The sequence below is a fragment of the Sphaerodactylus townsendi genome, linkage group LG16 (genome assembly GCF_021028975.2).
Source record: "Sphaerodactylus townsendi isolate TG3544 linkage group LG16, MPM_Stown_v2.3, whole genome shotgun sequence".
Lineage (NCBI taxonomy): Eukaryota > Metazoa > Chordata > Lepidosauria > Squamata > Sphaerodactylidae > Sphaerodactylus > Sphaerodactylus townsendi.
The window spans coordinates 24,536,038-24,560,105 of record NC_059440.1 but is presented as its reverse complement, the minus strand read 5'-3'; the positions used below and the strand labels follow the sequence as shown (position 1 = coordinate 24,560,105).

General features: G+C 45.8%; 1 protein-coding gene across 3 annotated transcripts in view; it reads left to right on the top strand.

Moving 5' to 3' along the window:
* The window catches only part of TP73 (tumor protein p73), a 68,066-nt gene that overhangs the window by 2,296 nt on the left and 41,702 nt on the right, over positions 1-24,068 (top strand). Inside the window, exons 1-3 of one of the 3 annotated variants that reach the window (XM_048519450.1) lie at positions 7,813-7,859; positions 9,336-9,431; positions 10,525-10,648. In XM_048519450.1, the coding sequence (XP_048375407.1) occupies positions 9,373-9,431; positions 10,525-10,648 (183 nt within the window). In that variant the 5' untranslated portion in view covers positions 7,813-7,859; positions 9,336-9,372. Of the gene's footprint in view, positions 1-7,812; positions 7,860-9,335; positions 9,432-10,524; positions 10,649-16,601; positions 16,678-24,068 lie in introns of those variants that run through there. The other 2 variants (XM_048519449.1, XM_048519451.1) reach the window with 2 other exon arrangements.

Genomic DNA, 24,068 nt, shown 5'->3' with positions numbered 1-24,068 from the left:
TCTGCATGTGCGGAAGGGGCCTAGGTCAGGGACTCAACAGCTGAGGATGCCATAAGTGGGTTTTCCCTCCTCCGTTTTACCTTCACAATGGCTCTGTGAAGTAAGTTAGACTGAAGGTCCCTCAGTGATCTCCATAGCAAAGTGGAACTTGGATCTGGATTTCAGTACCTAGTCTTGCATTCTTTTGTGTTTATTTTTTATAATTTATCCTAAGAAACCCTTTGAAAAAAAAAGTTACAGAAAGTACAAATATAGATATGTACATATATTGAAGGCCAACTTTGTCTGCCTTGAGTATCCGTTATAAATAAGTATACCTCTTGGTCCTTAGTAACATAAACAGAGTTGAATCTTCCTAAACATTACTTATAATGGGATAAACATCACAAGTTTGATGTGGCGTAGCAGCAGTGGCGTAGGAGGTTAAGAGCTTGTGTATCTAATCTGGAGGAACTGGGTTTGATTCCCAGCTCTGCCGCCTGAGTTGTGGAGGCTTATCTGGAGAATTCAGGTTAGCCTGTACACTCCCACACATGCCAGCTGGGTGACCTTGGGCTAGTCACAGCTTCTCGGAGCTCTCTCAGCCCCACCTACCTCCACCAGGTGTTTGTTGTGAGGGGGGAAGGGCAAGGAGATTGTAAGCCCCTTTGAGTCTCCTGCAGGAGAGAAAGGGGGGATATAAATCCAAACTCTTCTTCTTCTTCTTCTTCTTCTTCTTCTTCTTCTTCTTCTTCTTCTTCTTCTGATTATAATTTTTAAAAGTCCATCCTACAAAACCACTAGTTATCGGTTCACTTGTTTTCTTTTTTTATCTTTATGTTCTATCATAGGTTTCCAGTTGTCTAATCATTTTATTAAAAATCCTTTTTTCAAGCAACATAGTAAGCTGGGCTGTTTCCACGAATTTTAATCCCTTCACCAGCCATTCTTCTATAGTATGTGTAGCTGGAGTTTTCAATTTTTGTGCATGTAGTATTCTGGCTGCTGTTGCCATACATAAAAACAAAGCTCCGTGTTTTCTTTCCAAAGTCCCACAAAAAAGATCCTCTGGTTAGTTCACAGTCCTGCATTCTGCCACTATTTCATGAGTCAATCCATGTAGTTACCAACATGGTATAGTGGTTAAGAACAGATGGATTCTAATCTGGAGAACTGGGTTTGATTCCACACTCCTCCACATGAGTGGAAGAGGCTTATCTGGTGAACCAGATGTGTTTCTGCACTTCTACATTCCTGCTGGGTGACCTTGAGTTAGTCACAGTTCTTTCAGAACTCTCTCAGCCCACCAACCTCCTAGGAGGCATCTGGTGCTGTAGGGGACCAGGAAGGAAGAAAGGGAGCTTATGCAAAGCCACCTGAAGAGAAGGTGGGGTCCAAACTCCAAACTCCTCCCTCCTCCTCCTCCTCCTCCTGCCTCTCTTCTTCTTTCTTCTTCTTCTTCTTCTTCTTCTTCTTCTTCTTCTTCTTCTTCTTCTTCTTCTTCTTCTTCTTCTTCTTCTTCTTCTTCTTCTTCTTCTTCTTCTTCTTCTTCTTCTTCTTCTTCTTCTTCTTCTTCCATCTGTCCATCAGTTCCCCTGCACCTGAGAAAAGGTACAATCCTGAACAAAACCAACACAGCTGTTTCAATCCACGTTTCCAAGCTTCAGTCCTAGCTGAGTGCAGGATTGCGTCCAAAGTTCAAATGCAAAAGACAGGGGCAACAGAAATGTGCATGAACATTTTCCAGATCACGCTGAACTGGAGAGCTGTAGCCAGGAAGGGGGTTTGGCCCACAGTAGTGCATGTGCCCTATCTGCAGTGAGCTTGCTGACCCTGTTTGCATTGGGCCCTGGGTTTCTATGGCGGTTGCCATAGAGGCAATTGTAACCAACCAGGAATATGGCACAGGTACAGAATGTAACAGAACTAGTCTAAAGACTGCTCCCGGGAGAACCCGGAGAAAATAAGCCCTTTCCGAAGGGGACAATGGCATTGCATCTGTTTCAAACTACACTTTGATGTGGGGGCTTCGCCCAGCGGGCACGCCTCTCCCCTCTCCCACCTGAACGTAAGCTTGGGGGAGGGTCTCCAATAATATCCCTCTTTTAAATCCTCAGTTAATGAGTCTACGAATAATCCCTGGGATCTCTGAGTTTCTGTTCGCAGTCTTTAAAACATTATTTGTTGATTCCAAATAACCTGCCTAATTTCCTTTAGGTGGTTAAGAAAGCGAGCAAAAAAGGTTAAAAGCAGGCAAAAATTGTACATTGGGGTACAATCAGCACTGCAACGTATATATATTTGCACCATTAAGGGGATCTGCCTTAAAGAAAACCATGAGTCTTTGTGGTGTGTTTAGTGTAGTTTAATGTAATTAGTGCCTCCATGCAGTGAGTAGAGTACTAGAACCAACTTGGTGTAGTGGTTAACAGCAGGTGGATTCTAATTTGGAGAACTGGGTTTGATCCCCCGCTCCTCCACATGAGCACAGACTCTAATCTGGAGAACTGGGTTTGTTTTCCTCACTCCTCCACATGAAGCCTGCTGGGTGACTTTGGGCCAGTCACAGTTCTGTCAGAACTCTCTCAGCCCCGCCAACCTCGCAAGGTAGTGGTGGGGAGAAGAAGGGAAGGACATTGTAAGCTGCTTTGAGACTCCTTGTGGTTGAGAGAAGTGGGATATGTTGGTGGGAAGTGGGATATAAATGCAAACTCTCTCTTTTTCTTTTTTGATCAGGGAGATTTGTGTTCAAATCCTCATCAGATCATGAAGATTGCTGTGTCATCCTTTGCATTCACATCTTTGTCAAAAGATGACTAAGAAAGGATTTATGTTAGTGGTTTATTATATTATGTACAGGGTGGAGGAAGTGGATACAGCAAAAAAAAAATTCTCTCTCTTCCCAAATAGTGAAACTTGGAGGCACCCAGAAAGATTCATGGCTGGTCGATTCAATAGCAAGGAAACAAAACTGTGTGGAATTCCCCGACACAGAAAGCAGTTATGCCCACTCAGATGGCTTTCAATGGGGATTAGACACATTAACAGAGGATCAGTCCCATCTGTGACTGTTAGCAATGATGGCTAAACAGAACCTCCATGTTTAGGAGCAGTATACCTATATAAATACTACTTAGGGATGCTACAACAGGGCACACTCAGCCCTATCAGTAGCCCTTCTGGGAGCATTTAACTGGCCACAATTGGGGGGAAAAGATGCCAGACTAGGGTGCTGTGTGGTTTCCGGGCTGTATGGCCGTGTTCTAGCAGCATTCTCTCCTGACGTTTCACCTGCATCTGTGGCTGGCATCTTCAGAGGATCTGATGGTAGGAATGGAAAGCAAGTGGAGTATATATACTGTGAGGTGAAAAGGTGAGGCCATCTGAATAGAGTAGCCTGGCATGTGAGTCACAGAGAAGTCTGTAGCATGGGAGTAACAATGAAGCTAGCAAGGTCAATAGGTGAATGGATGTGAATAGAAGTATCCTGGTCTTTGTTCCTTTTGAGTGCTATAGTCTATAGTTGTCCTGTGTTTGTGTGGAGCTGATCAGTCACTGTCTTGATTCTAGAGTTTTTCAACACTGGCAGCCAAATTCTGTTCATTTTCATGGTTTCTTCCTTTCTGTTGAAATTGCCAGACTAGATTGGTATGCCAGACTAGATTGGTATGACCCAGCACAGTCCTTCTGGTCTTCTTGTTACCTCGCAGGGTGGTTGTGAAGATAGAATGGGAGGGGCGCCAAATGTATGCCATCTCCCAGAGAAGTCAGAGAACAACACCTTTGCCGCCAGGTACCAGCTGGAGAATCAATTCACTCGCGTTGCCTTTGCCAGTTGTGCGGGCTCTTAATTGCTCCCCTGTTGTTCCGTGCAGCTACAGAGTTCCCCAAGGAGCACCTCTTGAAGGAGGGTGGGGACTTTCCTATATAACTAGACAGGTGTATGTACATTTAGAGCTATCGTGTCACTGTATCAGTCCTGGAGGATGTAGGTCTGTCTCCAGTTCCAACCTCTGCAAAGCAAATTTCTCAAAATAGCAGAGTCAGCACAAGATGGAATTGGTTGCAGTTTCTCACTCCAAAATCCCAGTAAAGCGTGAATCTGCTGACCCCTTTGCAGCAATTTCATTTTGCTGGTTTACTATTCAAATGCAAGATTCCAGGATAATTGTCCACTTTTAAAAAGTGTTATTATTATGAGAGGGATCCTTTTGTCATGAAGACTATAACAATTCTTGTGTGGAAAAATATTTTCCAAAAACTTCTTTGTATGTTGGAAAAGGAATGGTAACGGTTTCTCTAAATCGGGAGTTTTGTAAAGAAGACAGACAGTACAGTCTTTTACTTCTGAAGCGCAAACGAATCAGGTGTCACCCCTTTTTCAAAAGCCGGAGCTGTCCAACTTGGTAGTCAAACCATGCAGTCCTAAGCAGAGTTATGTCTTCCCATAGAAAGCAGTAATGTTGCTTAGGAAGGCACTGCAAAGCTCCCAATGTCTCCCCTTGCTGTCTCAAACTATCTTCCACAACTTACGCATGATGCTACCTCGTTCAGTGCTTGCAAATCCCTTCTTTAAAATGCATGTTTCAATAACAACTTTGGACCAACCCCTTGGTTTCTCTCTCCCCAACTGCGGTCCCTTCCGCACAGGCAGAATAATGTACTTTCAATCCACTTTCACAACTGTCTGCAAGTGGATCTTGCAATTCAGCACAGTAAAATCCAGCTGCAAAGTGCATTGAAAGTGCATTATTCTGCATGTGTGGAAGGGCCCTGAAACAAAAGTCTAAGCTTGTGAAATCTCCTCTTTTCCCCAAACCTCCATTCCTTCATGGTCTTGCCTCTGGCAAAATTTAGACTGTGTACTTCTTGGGAATCTACCTGTCTTCTTGTACTTTTTAATGCCATCTCCTGGATGGTTCACTGTTATTGTTGCTAACGTCATCACCACAAATAATCAGTGGGAGATATTTTGCACATATTCAAAGCAACCGTCAGCCTAGAAACCAGGCAGTGGGATTGATCCAGGATACAGTCAAAGCCAGAAAAAGATATACTTCCGGACTTTTTATCCAATCAGGTTTCCATAGTTGAGAAGCTTTGTGGCATAGAGACTGCAGTACTGCGGTCAAAACTCTGCCCATGACCTGAGTTCAGTCCCAGCAGAAGTCAGTTTCAGGTAGCCACCTCAAGGTTGATTCGGCCTTCTGTTCCTTCCAAGGCTGGTAAAATGAGTACCCAGCTTGCTGGGGGGAAAAAAAATATAGATGTCTGGGGAAGGCAATAGCAAACTACCCCATAAACAAAGTCTACCTAGTAAAGTCTACCTATGGGTCAGTAATGACCTGGTTCTTGCACAGGGGACTACTTATACCTTTTGCCATTGCTGGCTCCCAGGAGGAGCAATTCTCTGATTTACAAAAAGAGTTACAGTACAATCCTATGCAGAGTTACTCCAGTCCACTGAAATCAATTGGCTTAGACTGGAGTAACTCTGTATGGGATTGTACTGATTATACTGAACTGATGACTAATACAATAAAGAGCTCAGGGTTAACTCGGCCTTCCGTTCCTTCCAAGGTTGGTAAAATGAGTACCTGTACAAAAAAGAATTAATAAGTAGGCACAGAACCATGAAGGTTTAACAAGTAAGCAGATGATGTTTAAAGCAATTACACAAAAGGAGGCAGGAGCCAGAACAGGAATGAAAGAGAGGAGAAGCAAACAGAACCAAGCGGAAAACTAAACTGAATATATTTATATGCAAAGGGCACCCGGTCAGCATCTCAATTACGTATGATGCACACCTCCAGGTGATTTGACTCAATTCCCCCACCCCTGTGATTCATTCCCCAAAGTCTAGAGATGTCACTAAAGCCCCCTCTTGTAACCAAAAGAGCCGTCTACAATATTTCTCCCTCCGCCCCCCCCCCTTTTTTTACATTAAGCATGTCTGAACTCGCTTCTCGCTTCTTAATTTCTGATTGTGGCCAGCATCTTCACTAATGATGGGGCCATAATGAGAGAAACGGATCGCAAAACAGCTTGTGAAAGTTTCCCCTCAGCTTTGGAGGAGAGGCTGCAAATTACAAACTGGGTGTGGGTAAACAAGTGGCTAATTGGGCTTAAAGGGAAAATGACAGAGACTGAGCTTGCCTTCGCAAGTGTCGCGGTGGAAGGCTTTCTGCTTTCAGCATCTTCTTCTTTAAAGCATGAATGTGTTTATACATTGTGTTACATGAAATGCAAGAAGTGGCCAATTTTAATTCATACTAATGTCCAGAGAAGGAGGGGAGGTAAAAGATCTCAGAACGTAGAGAGAGCAGCTGCCAGAGGAGACAATATGCTGTATTTAAGGTTTGTGTTGCTAGGCGTAAATAACTTCTTTTTGCAGTCAGGAGACACGTCCGGGCACTTTTTTTGTGGCTGTACGGCCTGTTTCCTTATCCATATGGGTCGAATCCCCACTACCGTCTTAGCCAGGTTTCAGAACACAAACAACCTCAAACCTGGTTAGTTTGTGTTCTGAAACCTGGCTAAGACGGTAGTGGGGATTCGACCATGGGGCAGCAGCTCTGCCATTTTGGGGTGCAAAAAGAAAGTGCTGGAAAGTCAAACTTCCTCATCTTGTGGCTGTTCTGGATTTTCTCGGCTGCGGTCTGATAGTTTTTGCTTGTAACGTTTCATCCGAAGAGAAGAGGAGAATGCCCTTTGGTGCTTAAAGCCCTCAGGTGGTGTTAAATACTTTCTGGCAAGCTATTAAAGAAAAAAACAAACCCAGAAATCCTGTCTCATTAATTAGGACTGCATATTTAAGCCAGACATTAATAGAACCAATGTGTGTGAAGAAGAACATAAGTCCAGCTCAGAATGTCCGGATGTCACTTAGATTGGCTGACCCAGGAGGGGGAAAATGTTATGGGTCACCTGAAAGGCTAAACCAGTGGTTCTCAACCTGTGGGTCGGGACCCCTTTGGGGGTCAAACGACCCTTTCACAGGGGTCGCCTAAGACACTCTGCATCAGTGTTCTCCATCTGTAAAATGGATAAATGTTAGGGTTGGGGGTCACCACAACATGAGAAACTGTATTAAAGGGCTGCAGCATTAGGAAGGTTAAGAACCACTGGGCTAAACCATTCACTGTGGCAGAAGCCTTTGTGAACTTCTGCTGGACCTTATCTGTTCCTCTTTAAGGTACTCCAACTTTCTTGGTGTGATGTAGTGGTTAAGAGCAGGTGGATTCTAATCTGGAGAACTGGGTTTGATTCCCCACTCTTCCACCAGAGTGGCGGAGGCTTATCTGGTGAACCAGATGTGTTTCCGTGCTCCTACATTCCTGCTGGGTGACCTTGGGCTAGTCACAGTTCTTTGGAGCTCTCTCAGCCCCACCTACCTCATCAGGTGTCTGTTGTGGGGAAAGGAAGGAAAAGGAGCCTGTAAGCCACCTTGAGTCTTCTTACAGGAGAGAAAAGTGGGGTATAAATCCAAAACTCTTCTTCTTCTCTTCTCTTCTCTTCTTTCTGCTGCACCTGGCTAGTCCAGCTACCTTTCTGGAATTTGGGATCTAGCAGAAAACAACGGGCTCTCGGAGGCTGGTGCATGCATGCTTGCTGAGGCAGATTTTTCAGTTGTTCACGGCAGACGTTGTCAAGCTAGTGAGTGAGCGCTCTCCAATCTCCCCTCCCCTCTGCTCCACGCTTGGTGTTCCAGGAAGGAGCATGTTGGCCTGTGCCATACTTTTCACACAGCTTTCAACAGATCCAATGTCATCGCCTTGGCGACTGGGACGCTACTTCAGTTGGCAGTGCCGCTAAGTAGCACAGCGTCTCAGCCTGTAGGCCTCTTCTGGAAGGGAACCCAAACTAGAGGCTGCAAGAAGGTAGGAGGGCACATTGCTTCCCTGACTTTTTAAAAGGAGAATGCATGCTTCACATGTGTCTAATTGGCACCAGAGGTCATGCAGCTGGGTGTGTTTGAGAGAGCACGATAGAAATTGGTGGATTCTTTGGTGTGGTGCAAAAGGAGTGGTGGAAGTTTAAGATATTAACTAAACACCAGTTTAAGTAGTAGAAGAAAAAGAGTTTGGATTTATACCCCACCTTTCTCTCATGTAAGGAGTCTCAAGGCAGCTTACAAGCTCCTTTTTTCCTTCTCCCAAAAACAGGCACCTTGTGAGGTAGGTGGGGCTGAGAGAGTTCTGAGAGAACTGTGATTAGCCCAAGGTCACCCAGCAAAAATGTAGGAGTGCGGAAACACATCTGGTTCACCAGATAAGCCTCTGCCATTCAGGTGGAGGAGTGGGGAATCAAACCCGGTTCTCCAGATTAGAATCCACCTGCTCTTAACCACTACACCACGCTGTACCTTTAGATCTGCCACTTTGGAGCCAGGTTTTCAATCAGGCTGCATCAGAGACAATTCTGGTTGGAGTGGTAATATAATGAATTCTGCAGGGCTTCGTTTCCAGAAATAAGGTCACAGAGGAGACAAGTGCGAAATCCCTAGGCTATTGCGAACTCAGGCACCAGCAAGAGAATAGAGAAGGAAAGTATATGTATTACACACTCTGTGCTCCTATTTTAATTCACCATAATTAATTAAGCTTCCTGTCATCTTTATGGACTGATGTTCTCTTTTCCTTTGATAGCAACAGACCAGGAAACAGGTCAATGGATATCCCCCTCCCCCGTTTATTGCATCTCCTAGCTAGAAAAACTGTTAACCAGCTGATCTGTACATGTTTTTGAGGTGCCAAAAGCACCGCATGTCTGCCCGCTTTTTAAAAAGTTTCAAAAAGCTATCCTGACATCGTGTCTGTAGTTAAATCTCTAGTGCCAATCGAAGCCAAAGAGTCTGGACAGCTGTTTCAAAACTCTCCCCTCCTCCCAAGCTTGCAAACAAACAAGGCTGCATTTTAGCACAAATTAGGGATGTGTAGATGACTATGCAAAGCAGTGGCAAACCATCCCATACACATAGTCTGCCCACTAAAAGCTGTGATGTGCAGGCCCCTCCTGCACAGGCAAAATAATGCACTTTCAATCCACTTTTAATGCACTTTGGAGCTGGATTTTACTGTGCAGAACAGCAAATTCCGCTGGTAAACAATTTTTGAAAGTAGATTGAAAGTGCATTATGCTCCATGTGTGGAAGGGGCCAAAGTCACCCAGTGGGTTGGTAATTACCTGGTGATTGTTCACAAGACTTTCCTGTGCAAAGGTATGCATACTTTTAGGTATGCATATTCACTCTCATGGGGTATTTAAAAGAACACTGAAGCCAGCCAATTCCAGCATAAATGAACATTTAGTATTCAGCGTTACAGTGTAGCTAAACCTTTTCCCTTCTCTTTTAGGGTCGTTCATCCTTCGTCAGATTCTCCCACTCTGAAGATGTCCCAACCTACTCCAGCTGATGAAGGCACGACGTTCGAACATCTTTGGAGTACCCTGTAAGTCTTAACAGCTTTGCGTGGGCACACAGGTCTCATTTTCTCTCTTGTGGTTCATGCAGAAAAGACAAACGGTCGCATGTTTCTGTAAGTGCCAATGAAAAAGCGATCATGGGTCCGTTTCTCGATGGCAGGATGTCCAACAGATGAGCTGTCTAGTCGCAACGTGCCTTTGGAAATTGTGAATCAAAATCAGAACCAACTTGCTGCTGGTCTCTGAGATAAGTCATGGGTATTTAGAAAACAGAGTAAATATCAGTACATCACCAGCCGTCTCTGGAAATGTTTGGAAATGATTTTTACTCAGGCACCCTGCGGTCTGCTTTTCAGAGCTGCACAAGTCAGGGCCTGTGGGACAGGCAGCAAGAGGAGAGGATGGCTTAACCGATAATTTAACTCAGGGGTCCCCAACTTTTTTGAACCCTCGGATGATCTGATAACAGGCTGAGGGTGCAAATACAAAATGGCTTCCATAGGAGGTGAAGCCACACACGCAGAGGAAGCCAAAGTGTGAGGGGAAAGATGGGTAATTTTAAAAATACACAGGGAAAGAGGAGAGAGAGAGAGAGAGGACACAAACGGTATGGTTCCAGTTGCCACTGAAACAACATTATGCCCCTTCTGCACATGCAGAATAATGCACTTCCAATTCACTTTGCAGCTGTGCGGAAGAGCAAAATCCACTTGCAAACAATTGTGAAAGTGAATTGAAAGTGCATTATTCTGCATGTGTGGAAGGGGCATATAAAGGCCCATCAGAATCGCTTCAGGGCAACAGCCTCACCTGGCCACACAATTGTTTGCAAGTGGATTTTGCTATTTCGCATAGTAAAATCCAGCTGCAAAGTGGATTGAAAGTGGATTGAAAGTGCGTTTTTCTGCATGTGCAGAAGGGGTCCTGGTCGTTGCAATTTTTCAGCCATGAAATAGTGACTTAAGCCAGGGATTCCCAAACTGCATCATTTCAGGGAGCCTTTCAGAGCAGACAGTACTGAGCAAGGTGGTCTTGGTACGAGGCAGATTTATGTTGGCATTTGTGTATTGTGAGAAAACTTGGCTGGCTAAATATATATTATCTTTTTTTTTAATACAGGGAACCTGATAGTACCTATTTTGATCTCCCCCAGTCTGGTCATTCTGGGGGCAGCGAAGTTTCCAACCGCACAGAAATCACCATGGATGTCCTCCAGATGAGAAGCATGAATGATTCGGTGATGGTAAGTGACTTTAAAGAAGGCACGAGGAACGTCTCGGATCAGGCTGCAATACAATGAGGTGTAGAATGGACTCTACCACTTTATATGGCATTCAGAGGGGTGGGAATTGCATGTATGAGTGCACCCCTATATAAAAATTCTTGCAAGCAGAAAAATGTCAGAGCATGTATTGGCCTGGGCTAGAACCTTTACCCTCGATAAGCTAGACACACAGGTGTCAAACTTGGAGCCCTCCAGATGTTATGGACTACAGTTCCCATCATCCCCAGCCAGCATGATGATGGGAACTGTAGTCCATAACATCTGGAGGGCTGCAAGTTTGACACCTATGATAGAGTGTTTTTAAAAATCTCGTAAAAGATGCAAGGAGGGCAAAAATGGCACCACCCGTTGCAATCTGAAGTACAGGCTACCATCACATCTTGCTGGATTCTTTCTGTTTCCCGGTAACAACTCCAGATGTTCTCAAAATAATCCAACAGGTAAGCATAAAGCCTTATTTGACTTATCTGTTGGGTTATTTTGAGAACATCTGGAATTGTTACCGGGAAACAGACAGAATCATATTCTATATATTGGTTAAGATACTACTCACATTGTGAGTTTAAGTATGCCTTGGCGTAACATTTTTTGACTGTACCTGTTGTACACCAGCCTTGGTGTAATTTTTTGACTGTACCTGTTGTACACCTGCCTTGATTACTGTGGCTTATATCGATTGGGCATATGGGACTGTGTACGCTAGTCAGGTTGTGATCATGAAGAAGGGCGAGCTGTCGTGAAATTGCCCCTTCTGGTGCTGCTGTTGTGGTCTTTACATGCACAAATAAGAGCTGCCAGACTGGTCTGATACTAGTTTGTGCTTATGGATAATGGAAAGTGAGCTTTTGATACTTAAGTTCCTTGGATCCTTGACCTGACTTTGGAAATAGGCTCTGGTTCTTATAACCTCGTACCTATTGACTTTATCCTCTTGGAGCAGAGAATGTTTTAGAAGTCTGTTCTTGCCGTTTTGTGTTTTCGGGTTGTCAACCGCCAATGGGGTGGGGTCTGAAATATCCTGGAATTACCACTGATCTCTAGACGATAGAGATCAGGTCCCCTGGAGAACATGGCTGTTTTGGAGGGTGGACTCTATGGCATCACGCCCCCACTGAGGTCTCTCCCCTCTTCCAACTCGGCCCTCTCTAAGCTCCACCCCCCAGATCTCTAGGAATTTCCCAATCTGGGGTTGGCTGCCCTGCCCTAGAAATGACCTAATTTCCTAAAAATACATTTACTGGTACTCAAAATTGCTTTTTGTAGTTATCCTTAAAGCTACAATCCCTGCTAGGTTTCATGCTAATGCAAGAAGAAAAGGCTGTCTTTTTCCCTGTACTGTTTTTCCAGCTTGAAAAAACCCTTGGATGCACTGTTTACTTTAAGGGGGGATGCCATCTCCTGATAGGATATATGTGCAGAAAACAATACCCCTGGTACTTTTTGAGTTGGGAAAGTGGCAGGGGGAGGGGCCCGAAGTCCTTTCTTCCTGTGCCCCATGGTCCCAATCCAAATCGAGTGAGTTTGGGAACTGGGTTTCCAGAGGGAATTCGCTACTGCAACGTGACTGATTTTCTGACTTGGACTTTAGCTGGCCCTGGGACTTTGTGCTTGTGAAATACCTGCTTTATAACCCAGCGACAAACCTCACTCTAATTTTTAAATATTTTGGGATCTTCACGATGAGAGATCACTGGCCCACCTCCACTGCTCTCTGAGTCTCTGAGTCTGCTGCCTCAGAGACTGGGACATGGAGTCATGGGTTCAAGGTGCAGGAAAAGAGATTCCACCTAAACATCAGAAAGAACTTTCTGACTGTCAGGGCTGTTCAACAGCGGAATTCTCTGCCTCAGAGAATGGTGGAGTCTCCTTCTTTGGAGGTTTTTAAACAGAGGCTGGATGAATATATGTCAGAAGTGCTTTGATTGTGTGTTCCTGCATGGCAGGAGGTTGGACTTGATGGCCCTTGGGGTCTCTTCCAACTCTATGATTCTATGATTCCACAAGGATGGAAAGGGACCTCTGGGACACAGTTTGAAATCTCTGCTGTCGGAGAAGCTGGTTACGGGCCATCTTGCTCCTCTTTTCCTATGATCTGGTCAAGCTTTTAACACCAGACCGAATCTGCCCCTTGGAAGGTGAGCAGGGACCAGAGAGGGGGAGCCGATATGCATGCAGAGAATCCACGGCCATCCAAAACAGACTCTCTTCAGGCATATGAATCGTGCCTCTGATACCTGCCCTGACAAGCAGAACTCAAAAGTTCTACAGCTCAGCTCACAGCAGGTGGAGCACATCTACCATGAGAAAGGAAACCACGCAGGTTTGCACAGGTATACAGTCATAATGTATAGAACACAGGCTCACACCTGCAGCGGTTGGGAATGAACACAAGCCAGAGAGACCAGAGTTCAGGGACCAACAATGGTTAGCTTGGAATCTCACAAACAGACTAGTAAGGTTGATGGCTGACTCCATTGCTAGTTCTCGGTGCCTGATATTCAGAGGTACACTGCCTCTGTACATGGAAGCTTTATTTATTTATCCTGGCCAATACCTACGGAGGAATGAAAACAATTTGTCTCACCTTTGAAAAGCCAGACTGGTAGATCCAATCCTTTGGAATGGCTTGCTGGAATGGGTGCAGAGGGTATCTTCGTTTGCTGTGTTTGGGACCGCATATAAAATGGCTGTATTTCATTTGGTGGACAGTTCTGTTTTGGCAGTTTTTTATCTTGTGTGTTGGTTTTATCTTGCTATCTTGCTACATTCAACCTTGTTTTTATGGTGTTCACAACTTGCTGTTGCTTTGGCTTTGCCTTTCCATAACTACAACTGAATGCTGTTAAGATGTATCTGACTTCTTGACACTCCAGTGGTTTGGGGGCTAAAATGGCAAGCATGAGAAATTTAAAATCATCCCTTGTACAGTAGTATAAAGTTGTTCTGAGCCGTCTCATAGTTGTACCCTGTGGAGTGATCGAACACTGCGCTCAGCTTTTCCTTGTAACTTCAAATGATGGGTTAGCTTATAGGGCACATATTATGATGTATTATGAGGCAAACATAGCCCTATTTTTGATCCCCAGCCCAATGCTGAAGTGTAGGGTGTGAGGAAAATCAGCAGATGGAGACAGATAGGCCGTTTCTGCACGGGCAATTCATGGCGGCCTGGAGACGGTAAAACACCTCAGGCGCCATTAACGCGAGCGCTGGCTGCAAGCATGGCAGCAACCCTCAGCGCCGCCGACGGCATGAAGAAGCGGCGTTTTACGGCGCTTCCAAAGCGCTCTTTTTTGAAAGCGGCATGAAACCCGCTACCGGCCGGCAGCGCTTCATGCCGCGCCTCCTGACGCTCACCTTCTCCCCAGCACTCCGGCGTCGCGAAGACGCGAGACGCCTGGCTCGCAGCGCTGGCACAGGCGGCGGGAATAGAAATCCCCAGAACCTCGAAACCTTGAAACCAGACTGAAACATGCGACTGATGACTCCGCGCCAGGCGCACTTCGCTGAACATCCCTCTTGGCGGGCCGGTGCAATCTTCAGGTCGTGGCGCAATGCGCCGACAGCCACATCCCCACACTTGCGTCGCGGCCTCCGCTGTATTCTCCTCTGTCCTCCCCTCTCCTGGGGCCTTTTCTCTTCTCTCCCTGTCCTTATGAGGAGAGGCTGCAGCGTTTGGGACTCTTTAGTTTGGAGAGGAGACATCTGAGGGGGGGGGGGGTATGATTGAAGTCTATAAAATTATGCATGGGGTAGAAAATGTTGACAGAGAGAAATTGTTCTCTCTTTCTCACAATACTAGAACCAGGGGGCACACATTGAAAATGCTGGGGGGAAGAATTAGGACTAATAAAAGGAAACACTTCTTCACACAACGTGTGATTGGTGTTTCGAATATGCTGCCACAGGAGGTGGTGATGGCCACTAACCTGGATAGCTTTAAAAAGGGCTTGGGCAGATTTATGGAGGAGAAGTCAATCTATGGCTACCAATCTTGATCCTCCTTGATCTCAGATTGCAAATGCCTTAGCAAACCAGGTGCTCGGGAGCAACAGCCACAGAAGGCCATTGCTTTCACATCCTGCACGTGAGCTCCCAAAGGCACCTGGTGGGCCACTGCGAGTAGCAGAGAGCTGGACTAGATGGACTCTGGTCTGATCCAGCAGGCTAGTTCTTATGTTCTTATGTCCGTCAACTCCCAAACTAAAAATCATAATCAATAGTTTATTGTATATTCCTGAAGCCCTTTGCAAGTGCAAATACCAAACAGTAAACACAAAAAATAAAAGAGTACATCACAACTTTAATGCATCAGAACAAGAAGGCAGGTTGATGACTTGCTTCAGTAGTTGTTTGGCTCGAATTTTCATGCCTGCCAGGGCAAACAGTGCCATCCTATAAGAGACATAAGAACCAATATCGGATAACAAGGGTTTGTCAGAACACGGAAGAGAATATGCATTGGGAATTACCTGAACAAGAAATAGCTATTGGCACTAAAAAAAACCTTTCTCCCTTCCCTGTCCCAGCCTGGCTGCATTAAACTGAGGGTACCAATCAGACCCAGCCAGGGGTGTCGGTGACAGGCATCAGCTCACCTATTGCATCCAGCAGGCAGCAATGCAGGATGCCACAACTGTGCAGGTGATGCTGCTGTTGAAAGTGTGATCCTTTACAGCACTAGTGAAGTTGCTGGGCTTGACTTGGTTGGTCCGGGCCACCAGCAGCCCTCCAGAGTGATGGCCCACCAGGAAATTTGCTGGTGCGCAGAGGCGTACCACCCATGGGGACATGTGAGGTCACACGTCCCCAGGCGGAGGCAATTCAGTCATGTGGAAGGAATTGCCCCCACATGACCACACCCCTCTGTGTGCGGGCCCAGGGAGCGGCAGCACATAGAGGCATGACCAGTGGCTCAGCCACTGGCGTCCCCGAAGGAGAGCGTACCAGTGGTACGTTAAACGACTTCACTCCCACCTATGATTTGCAGATCTTTCCCTGCAAATGTCTCTTCCTTGCCCCTCTGTAAACATTAATGAGGAAATGTCTCAGGTAGCCCTGTCCAAATTATGTGGCACCCAAAGCTGTAGAGTCTAATGTGGCATTCCTGCTCCCAGGATCTTGTCCTGCATGCAAATATTCCCAATTGCCCCCTGCTTCCTGACTCCTGATTGGCTTCCCAAAATTCTGCAACAAATTCCGTTGGCAGAAACAAAGAAGGGTTTCAGTGCGTGTATCACTAGACCCCTAGAAACCATGAACGTATCACTAAATGTCTGCAAATGATAACAACGCAATACATTTCCTTTGGCAACGATTCGGATTCCTTCTCCCTGGTGCAGAAAAGCATAGATTTCGGCAGCCAACCACAGTCTACCTTGGGAATAGCCCTTTGTTCAGAGCCCAAAAGCCAGAGCTGCAACTCACTCAATTTGCCCGTGTACACAAATAGTATTTTCGGCCAATAAAAGGTGTAGCTTTGACGGTGGACTCCGCTAACCCTCTCGCAAGTGGCTTTATTAGAGTTTTAATGGGGGGCGGGATGAGAATTAAAACCTGGTGAAGTTTTAATGCAGCAGAAGGACCCCCACCCACCACCCCTTTCATGGCGTACCAATGGTACTATCCAAGACATCACTGGGCAAGTCTAGGCCTGCCTTTGCTTTTAATGAATAGTCATGAGAGAGGGAAAGGGGGTGGGATAAGATTTGTTGTTAGATGCAGTTTGATGTCAGAACCAAGGTGCTGGGAAGGGGGGGGGACAAGCAAAATAGCCGGCCAACGGCACCTGAGTAGCCAGCCCCACATCTCTCTGCTCCCCTTTCCCCACTGGCACACGGCGCTCGCCTGCCGTTTCATGCCCCCGCTGCTTCCTCTGCCACCCCTTGACCCCATGACTCCGACAGCGGGGGATTTCCCAGTTGCTTTCAAACCCCAGGAAGATTAAAATGCTGTACGTTAGCAACCCCATGCAGCACTACAGCACGGTAGGTCTTGCCTCTTCTTGGCTTCTCGTTTCCAAAGGGATGGCTCTTGGCTCGACCGGGGCACCTGTCGCCTCTCGAGGAGCCAACAGCGGTTGCTCGCGCAGGCGGCGAGGAGGGGGGTCCGGACGAGAATCGACTCGAGGGCTTGCGTGTCACTGCGCTTTCCGGCACATGGGGAGAAGCTTCGATCTTTCTCCCACGGGCTGCCGTTGAATACAGAGCTGGGTTCGAAGGAAGTAACCCAATCTGCTCCTAAACCCTCAACAGGGTGGTCTGGCATTGGCCAATGGTTTGGCAAACCTCCACAGACCTTCTGTGCTGTGGTTTGATTCAGTCTTTTGGCTTCGGTCTCCAGCTGAGATGAAGGTTGGATGCCCTCTCTCTCTCCCTTAGTCTGTCAAATTCTGATTGCACCTCTGGGTACCGATTTTCATGGTGGCTTGTACAAATGGGAAGGCAGAGATAGCAGAGATCAGAAAGCGACTCCAGGGCTGGGCATGAAAGGGGAACTGGGGGACTAAAGACCCAATGACTTGGGGGCTGAGAAAAAACCCCACAGGGGCATGGCAGTTGCTCTGAAGGATGAAGCACTGTGCCTTGTTATTTGTGGCAGTTCAGAGGGTCTGTTTGGGGGTGTGTTGACGCTCATCCTCTATGTGAATTCTTAACACAATCCTTAGGCAACAAGCAAATGGTCTTCTTGACATATGTATATAATCTGGTTTACTATTCCAGTGCACCTGAATCAAAGACAAAGGGTAGCGCCCGCCAAACATAAGGAAGGATATTTTTGGTTTTCATTACGAATTTTTAGCATGTACTGATTGATACAGATACTGATTAAAATGCTCAGTGCCCTTTCACAATAGTATATTCCATAGGTATTGGTGGTTTAAGGGCCAGTATGGTCGGATTACAGTTGAACTATCACGAGCTTTTGAAATGAATGGTTTCTTGCCGGGTTGTTTATATGTTGGCTTGCTTCTTTATTGTTAATTTACATTTGGCTTATGATGTTTGTACATGATGTACATCATTCTGTTGCGTGAATGTTATTAAGGTCGTGGTTCTGAGCCCATGTGCTACGGGGGTAAATCACTGCATTCCATAAGATTTAATTCACGCTTAGGATCAAACTGACTTTAATTTGGGGGCTGTTCTCCTAGTTTAATGTCGATGTATATTTAAAGCAGAGCTCTGGGTTTTGAATCCATGTTGTAATATTGGCAAATGTTGGGTCATCCCTCCCCTTCCCTTTCTCATTTTTGTTTTACGTTATGTTATTGCTGGTCAAGATATGATCCTAGCAAAATCTTAACGACACAGACATTTTGATAAAAGTTGGCTGTTTGCAGACAGTGTCCGAATACATGATAAAAACACCAAACATACCAAAGGGCCAAAGAACAAAATATTTTTGGTGCTTCAATCCAAAATGCATTTGCTACATTCTGTTGATGTTCATCTGAACCTGCAAAAATGCAACAATTTTTACTCGGAAGTCGTAATGAAAATAATTACAGGAATGGGGCTTCGTTCTGATGAAACATGGCCCGAATCTGGTTATAAATATATTGATATTCAGGGCGATCTACCTTAGACCTTGTATTCACCCGAAGTATATCTTACACCTGTTCCTAGAGTGATGCATTTATAGATCAACTCAGAATAAAATATGTGCTAATAATACCTCAGGAGCCTCTCGGATCCCAGGTTCTGAATTTGCCGAGTGTTTTCTGTAACCTTTGGTGATAATCACTGAGACATCAGCCGGTCTGAGTGACTCAGAGTCCCATTCATTCACGGCAACGGCAGTCACCATGGCTGTTAAAAGCTGGTTGTTGTTTTGAGCAGGGTCATTGGCCGAGGTCCTAAACTGACTTTGCTTTTAAAGATGTAGGGAGTCTTGACTAGTATATCCTCCACAGGCTCATGCGACCGGTGGAGAGTCAGTGTTTACCCCGTGTAGCCTAGAAGTCAGAATGCTCGCGTTTGAAAGCAAAGTTCCAATCCCCCCCAGCCGTGTGGTACATCTTGAGCAGTCAGGTCTTGCCTTCCTAGCTTACCCTACAAGATGGCTTTGAGAATAAAATGAGGGAGGGGGCAGACTTTTCTGGCTGGCCTGAACTCCTTGGAAGGGAGGTGATGGTACAAATTACACAGAGATGCCAGCTTTTGGAGCCGATGTGCTAGGACAGTGATGGCAAACCTATGGCACGGGTGCCAGAGGTGGCACTCAGAGCCCTCTCTGTGGGCACGCGCACACAGAGTTTGTCTTGAAATCCCCCCCCCACATCTAGGCTGGCCTGGGCCACTGAACTTGATGTGCATGCACCTCAGCGAGCAGGTACCAGGCTGGTGGGCCTGGTACCTGTGCTCCAGATGGCTGCTACCTGGTGGGGGGGGGAGGCGGCAGAGATGCTAGAGAGGCACAGAGTGGCAGATGTGGGACTTGCTGGGGGCTACAGCAGGCTGGCCCCTGCTCGAGGGGGTTATTCAGGTTAAATTGCCGCATTGGCACTTTGCAATAAATAAGTGGGTTTTGGGTTGCAATTTGGGCACTCGGTCTCGAAAAGGTTCGCCATCACTGTGCTAGGATCTCCAAACTGGGATTACAGCTGATCTTCAGGCGGCGGAGATCAGTTCCCTCAAAGAAGTAGTAGTATTTTTATTGCATCAGCCACAGGCCATCACAATCAATATTTAAAACATACATTAAAAACCTATATCATAACAACAAATAAACTACATTCAGAGGGAGAAGATAAAATCTTCCGCAATGTAGTTGACCAAAGCAGAAGCTGTTGGAAAAAATATATATATAACTAAGCTTACCCTTTATAACACCCATTCATTTCAGCTAATTATTGTAATATACATTAAGCATAGCGCAATATAAAATGAAAAGCCCCAGAATACAATATCCAGCGTAAAACACTAAACACAGTGCAATCATTCTGACCTGGTACATTTAAACACCAAGGGTGTACGGGCTACAATTTTTCTTTGTACGAAGCCATTAAGACCATTTTCTTCTTTGTTAATTATCAGTTCCCTTGAAGAAAATGGCGTTGGAGACTGGGCTCTCTGGTGTTTTACCAGACTGAGGTCCCTCTTTCCCCAACCCCTTCAAATCCACAACAGCCCTAGCCAGTGGTTAGAGCACTAGAGGATTAAGATTGGAGGGATATGATACATTCCCCTTTCAACAAGGGAGATCACTGTGTGATCTGGAGCTAATCACACATATATTTGCAGCCTGGCCTACCTCGCAGGATTGCTGAGAGGACAACATAGATGTCACCCTAGGAGGAAGGAAAGGGGATGCCATCTCTAAACATTTTAAAGAGGTGCTACAAGGCCATGTTATTTGCCAGGGCTTTTAACAGGGCATAGATGGCAGACTTTATAAAAGTCACTGCAGGTTTTATTCTATTGTGAATATTCCAAATGGCAATTTATACGCTGTCTCAAGTCACAAGAAATGGCAGGCAGATAAACAATTAAATAAATAAATCAGATGCATAGGTAGATAGCAAAAAACCCAGCCTTGTTACGATGGTATCATAATACCAACCTGCAGAGCACTTTTACCAAGCAGTTATGAATGTTATTACAGCAACCTTTACCATACCTTCAAAGCAGGTGTTGGATGCTAAGGTTTTCCCTGTCACGCAAGGTGAGATTTGAGCAAGGGATTTTTTTTCCAGTTTATTACTGCAGTTCTTCTGTTTTCATTTGTTATACTGTTTACACTACATCTCTTCTCTGGGAAGCGTGGTGGGTTCCTGGCGTTGGCGTCTCTGGGGGAAAGATAATAACTAGGTAAAGGATAGGTTTCAATGGGACAACCTGGCGCTGGCATAAAGAAACCTTGCGAGTTACACAGAACCATTAATCTACTCGAGCTGACACAATTATTGAGAACTAATCACGATGATGGGGCAGCCGTGAAGGACTAGATGGACCACACATATTTAATGTTACAAAAAATACAACCTGCTGGTTGTTTTGGGCATGCATTCAAGAGCCCTTCTGTGAAAGAAAACGGATGACAACAAAAATCAGGCAGAAGGGGTCGGATTAGATCACCTGTAATATTGTGTACAGTTTTGGGCACTGCAATTCAAGAAGAACATTGACAAGCTGGAACAGGTCCAGAGGAGGGCAGCCAAAATGGCAAAAGGTCTGGAATCTGTGCCCTTCAAGGAGAGACTTAGGGAACTGGGGATGGTTAGTTTGGTGAAGAGAAGGCTAAGAGGTGACATGATAGCCATGTTTAGATATTTGAAGGGATGTCATGTTGGTGAGGGAGCAAGCTTGTTTTCTGCTGCTCCAGAGACTAGGACCAAGAGTAATGGGTTCAAGGTGAAGGAAAAGAGAGTCCAGCTGTTCAACAGTGGAATGCACTACCCCGGAGTGTTGTGAAGTCTCCTTCTTTGGAGGTTTTTAAAGAGAGGCTGGAAGGCTATCTGTCAGGAGTGCTTTGATTATGTGTTCCTGGATTGCAGGGGGGTTGGACTTGATGGCCCTTGGGGTCTCTTTCAACTCTATGATTCTGTGAACCATGCTGCTGGGTTAGATCAATTAGTCCAGCTGGCTGTCTCAGTTTGCAAGCAAGGGGTGTGTATGTGTGTGTGTGGGAGGGGTCTTCCCCTGTTTTCTCCCAAGACAGCCAACATGGTATAATAGGGATAGACTTGCCAATCTCCAGGTGGTGGCTGGAGATTCTCAACTACCACAGGAGGTGGTGATGGCCACTAACCTGGATAGCTTTAAAAAGGGCTTGGACAGATTTATGGAGAAGTCGATCTACGGCTACCAATCTTGATCCTCCTTGATCTCAGATTGCAAATGCCTTAGCAGACCAGGTGCTCAGGAGGAGCAGCAGCAGAAGGCCCTTGCTTTCACCTCCTGCATGTGAGCTCCCAAAGGCACCTGGTGGGCCACTGTGAGAAGCAGAGAGCTGGACTAGATGGACTCTGGTCTGGTCCAGCAGGCTCTTTCTTATGTTCTTATGTTCTTAATTATTACAGAGATCAGTGCCCTTTATTGCAATCAGTTCACCAGAAGAAAACAAGCGCTTTAGAAGGTGGGTTTTATGGCATTATATCCCACTGAAGTCCCTCCCTTCCCCAACCCCACACTTCAAATGCTTCTCCCCAAAATCTCTAGGTCCCCAAAATCCCAACCCAGAGCTGGCAACGTGAGTGATGAACATGTCAGCTGGGGATCCCGGAGACTCAGATGTGAATCCCAACTCAGCCATGAAAGATTGCTGGGTGGGCGTGTCATGTCCCCTCCGCCTAGCCTACTTCACAGAGTTGTAATGACCACAAAATGGAGGAGTGGAGAACAATGTCAGCTGCTTTGTGCCCTCACTGAGGAGAAAAGCAGGGAAGTAAATAACTGTAGTAAATGAGGGTCTGCTAGCAAAAGTTCTCCTCAAAGTTTATTTTGTTGGTTAATTGGCATGTTGCCTCTCTGTTCAATGAACCACCATGTTCTTTTTCGAGGGAGAGCCTGGGAAAATCCTTCAACAGTTCACTGTTGAAAGTAGTGGCTAGTTGACAGCTCCCATATTCTCAAACCGACAAGCATAGCCCAAGTTCTCCCCTCTCACAAACACACAGTTGAAGACTGTGCTGCAGCGTAAAGAAGCAGAAGAAGCAGAAGAAGCCGAAACTGGAAAAGCCAAAGGTGGTCAAAGAAACTGAAGAAACCAGAGCAGCCCAAGAAGCAGAAGCAGAAGAAGCAGCCGAAGCCAAAGCCGAAGCCGAAGAAGTCAAAGCCGAAGAAGCCGAAACCGAAGAAGCCGAAACTGAGAAAGCCAAAGGCGAAGAAGTCGAAGAAACTGAAGAAACCAGAGAAGCAGAAGAAGAAGCAGAAGAGTCATTGAAAAATAACATGAGAAAGTAACTAAATATCACGATTTGAAAATTAAGATTCAGAATGAAACTTCTTCACACAAAAAATCCACGAGTTCTGGACTGCCCCGGGAAATGGGAGATTGTCCCACAGGCTCCTGTGATGTTGCATAGAACAATATATTTGTAAGGGGCCACAGAGGCCATCTGGTGCAACACCCTGATCAAGGCAGGATCAGCCTAAAGCAAATGTTCATCCAGACACTGCTTGAAGACTACCAGCTCCTCATAGAAACGAACTGTCCTACTAACAACCCTCCTTAGAAGCTAAAATGACTAAACTGAGGCTATCGAACATGAGAAAAGACCTATTGGAAAAGACAGTGATGTTAGGTAAGGATGAAGGCAACAGGGAAAGAGGAAGATGCAACATGAAATAGATTGACTCCATAAAGGGAGCCACAGACTTTGGTTTGGAAGACCTGAGCATGTTCTCTTGCAAGTTGGAAGCAATTTGATAGTGTGTAACACACACACACACACACACACACACACACACACACACACACACACACACACACACACACACACACACACACACACACACACACACACTGATAGGTAGGAATTCCTCTGGACATAAGCTTTAACCTCCCATGATTTCCCACATGGTGCTCAACTGCATCATTCCCCAAACTTCCCAGGCTAATTTCATGGTGTCGAAAATAGCAAGTATCTACCAAAATAAGGACCAAGAGACCAAGTATGTGGTGGAATCAGGGAAGGAGAAGCCCAATCGGGATTGGGTTCGAAGGTGATCCCTGTATTGGAGGGATCCCGAAACTGGCTCTGTGCGGAGCAGAGCATCCTGCGCGGCAAAAGGACAAGAGGTTCGTGCCTGCATATTTTAGGGGAGAAAAGAGGTGTTATTTGCCAGTGCAAGTTCCGTCTTGTTGCAAATTCCTACAGTTAGTCACTGAACAGAGATGATATTGTGGGAGACGCAGGCACGCTGGAGGTCTTGCCTGACACAGAGAGCTCGTGTGGGTACTTTTTTTTTGAAAAAAGGAAAGGGAAAAAACAAGGTTGCGGCACAACATCAGAAAGCTACCTGTGGGTGAGGTTCCAGGATCCCAAGTTAAAACATGTCCCTTGATTCCAAAGTCTGTTTAGTTTTAAGGATTCAAGATTGATGGCATGTTGGTAAAGGGGGGGAGTGCTGGGGCAGGGGAAGGCAGGTTAAGGACTGAATTTCACTGCAGTGTGGAATCGGCGCAGGGTGGGGGTTAGAAGTTGTCAATTCTGGTCTTTCGATGACCTCAGCTTCCTGAAATTTGACTTCCATCCCATGCAGAATCTGAGGCCAAGTCCCACCAAGGTTATTCAGAAATGCTTTCGAACTTTAGCTCTAGCAATTAACTGTTGGTAGCTGTACACTCTTGATCCATAAACCGATTTCTGCGCCCAAGAGTCTGGCAATTGCAAGGGGGGTGACAGAACCAGACAGTTCCAACTCTTTGATTT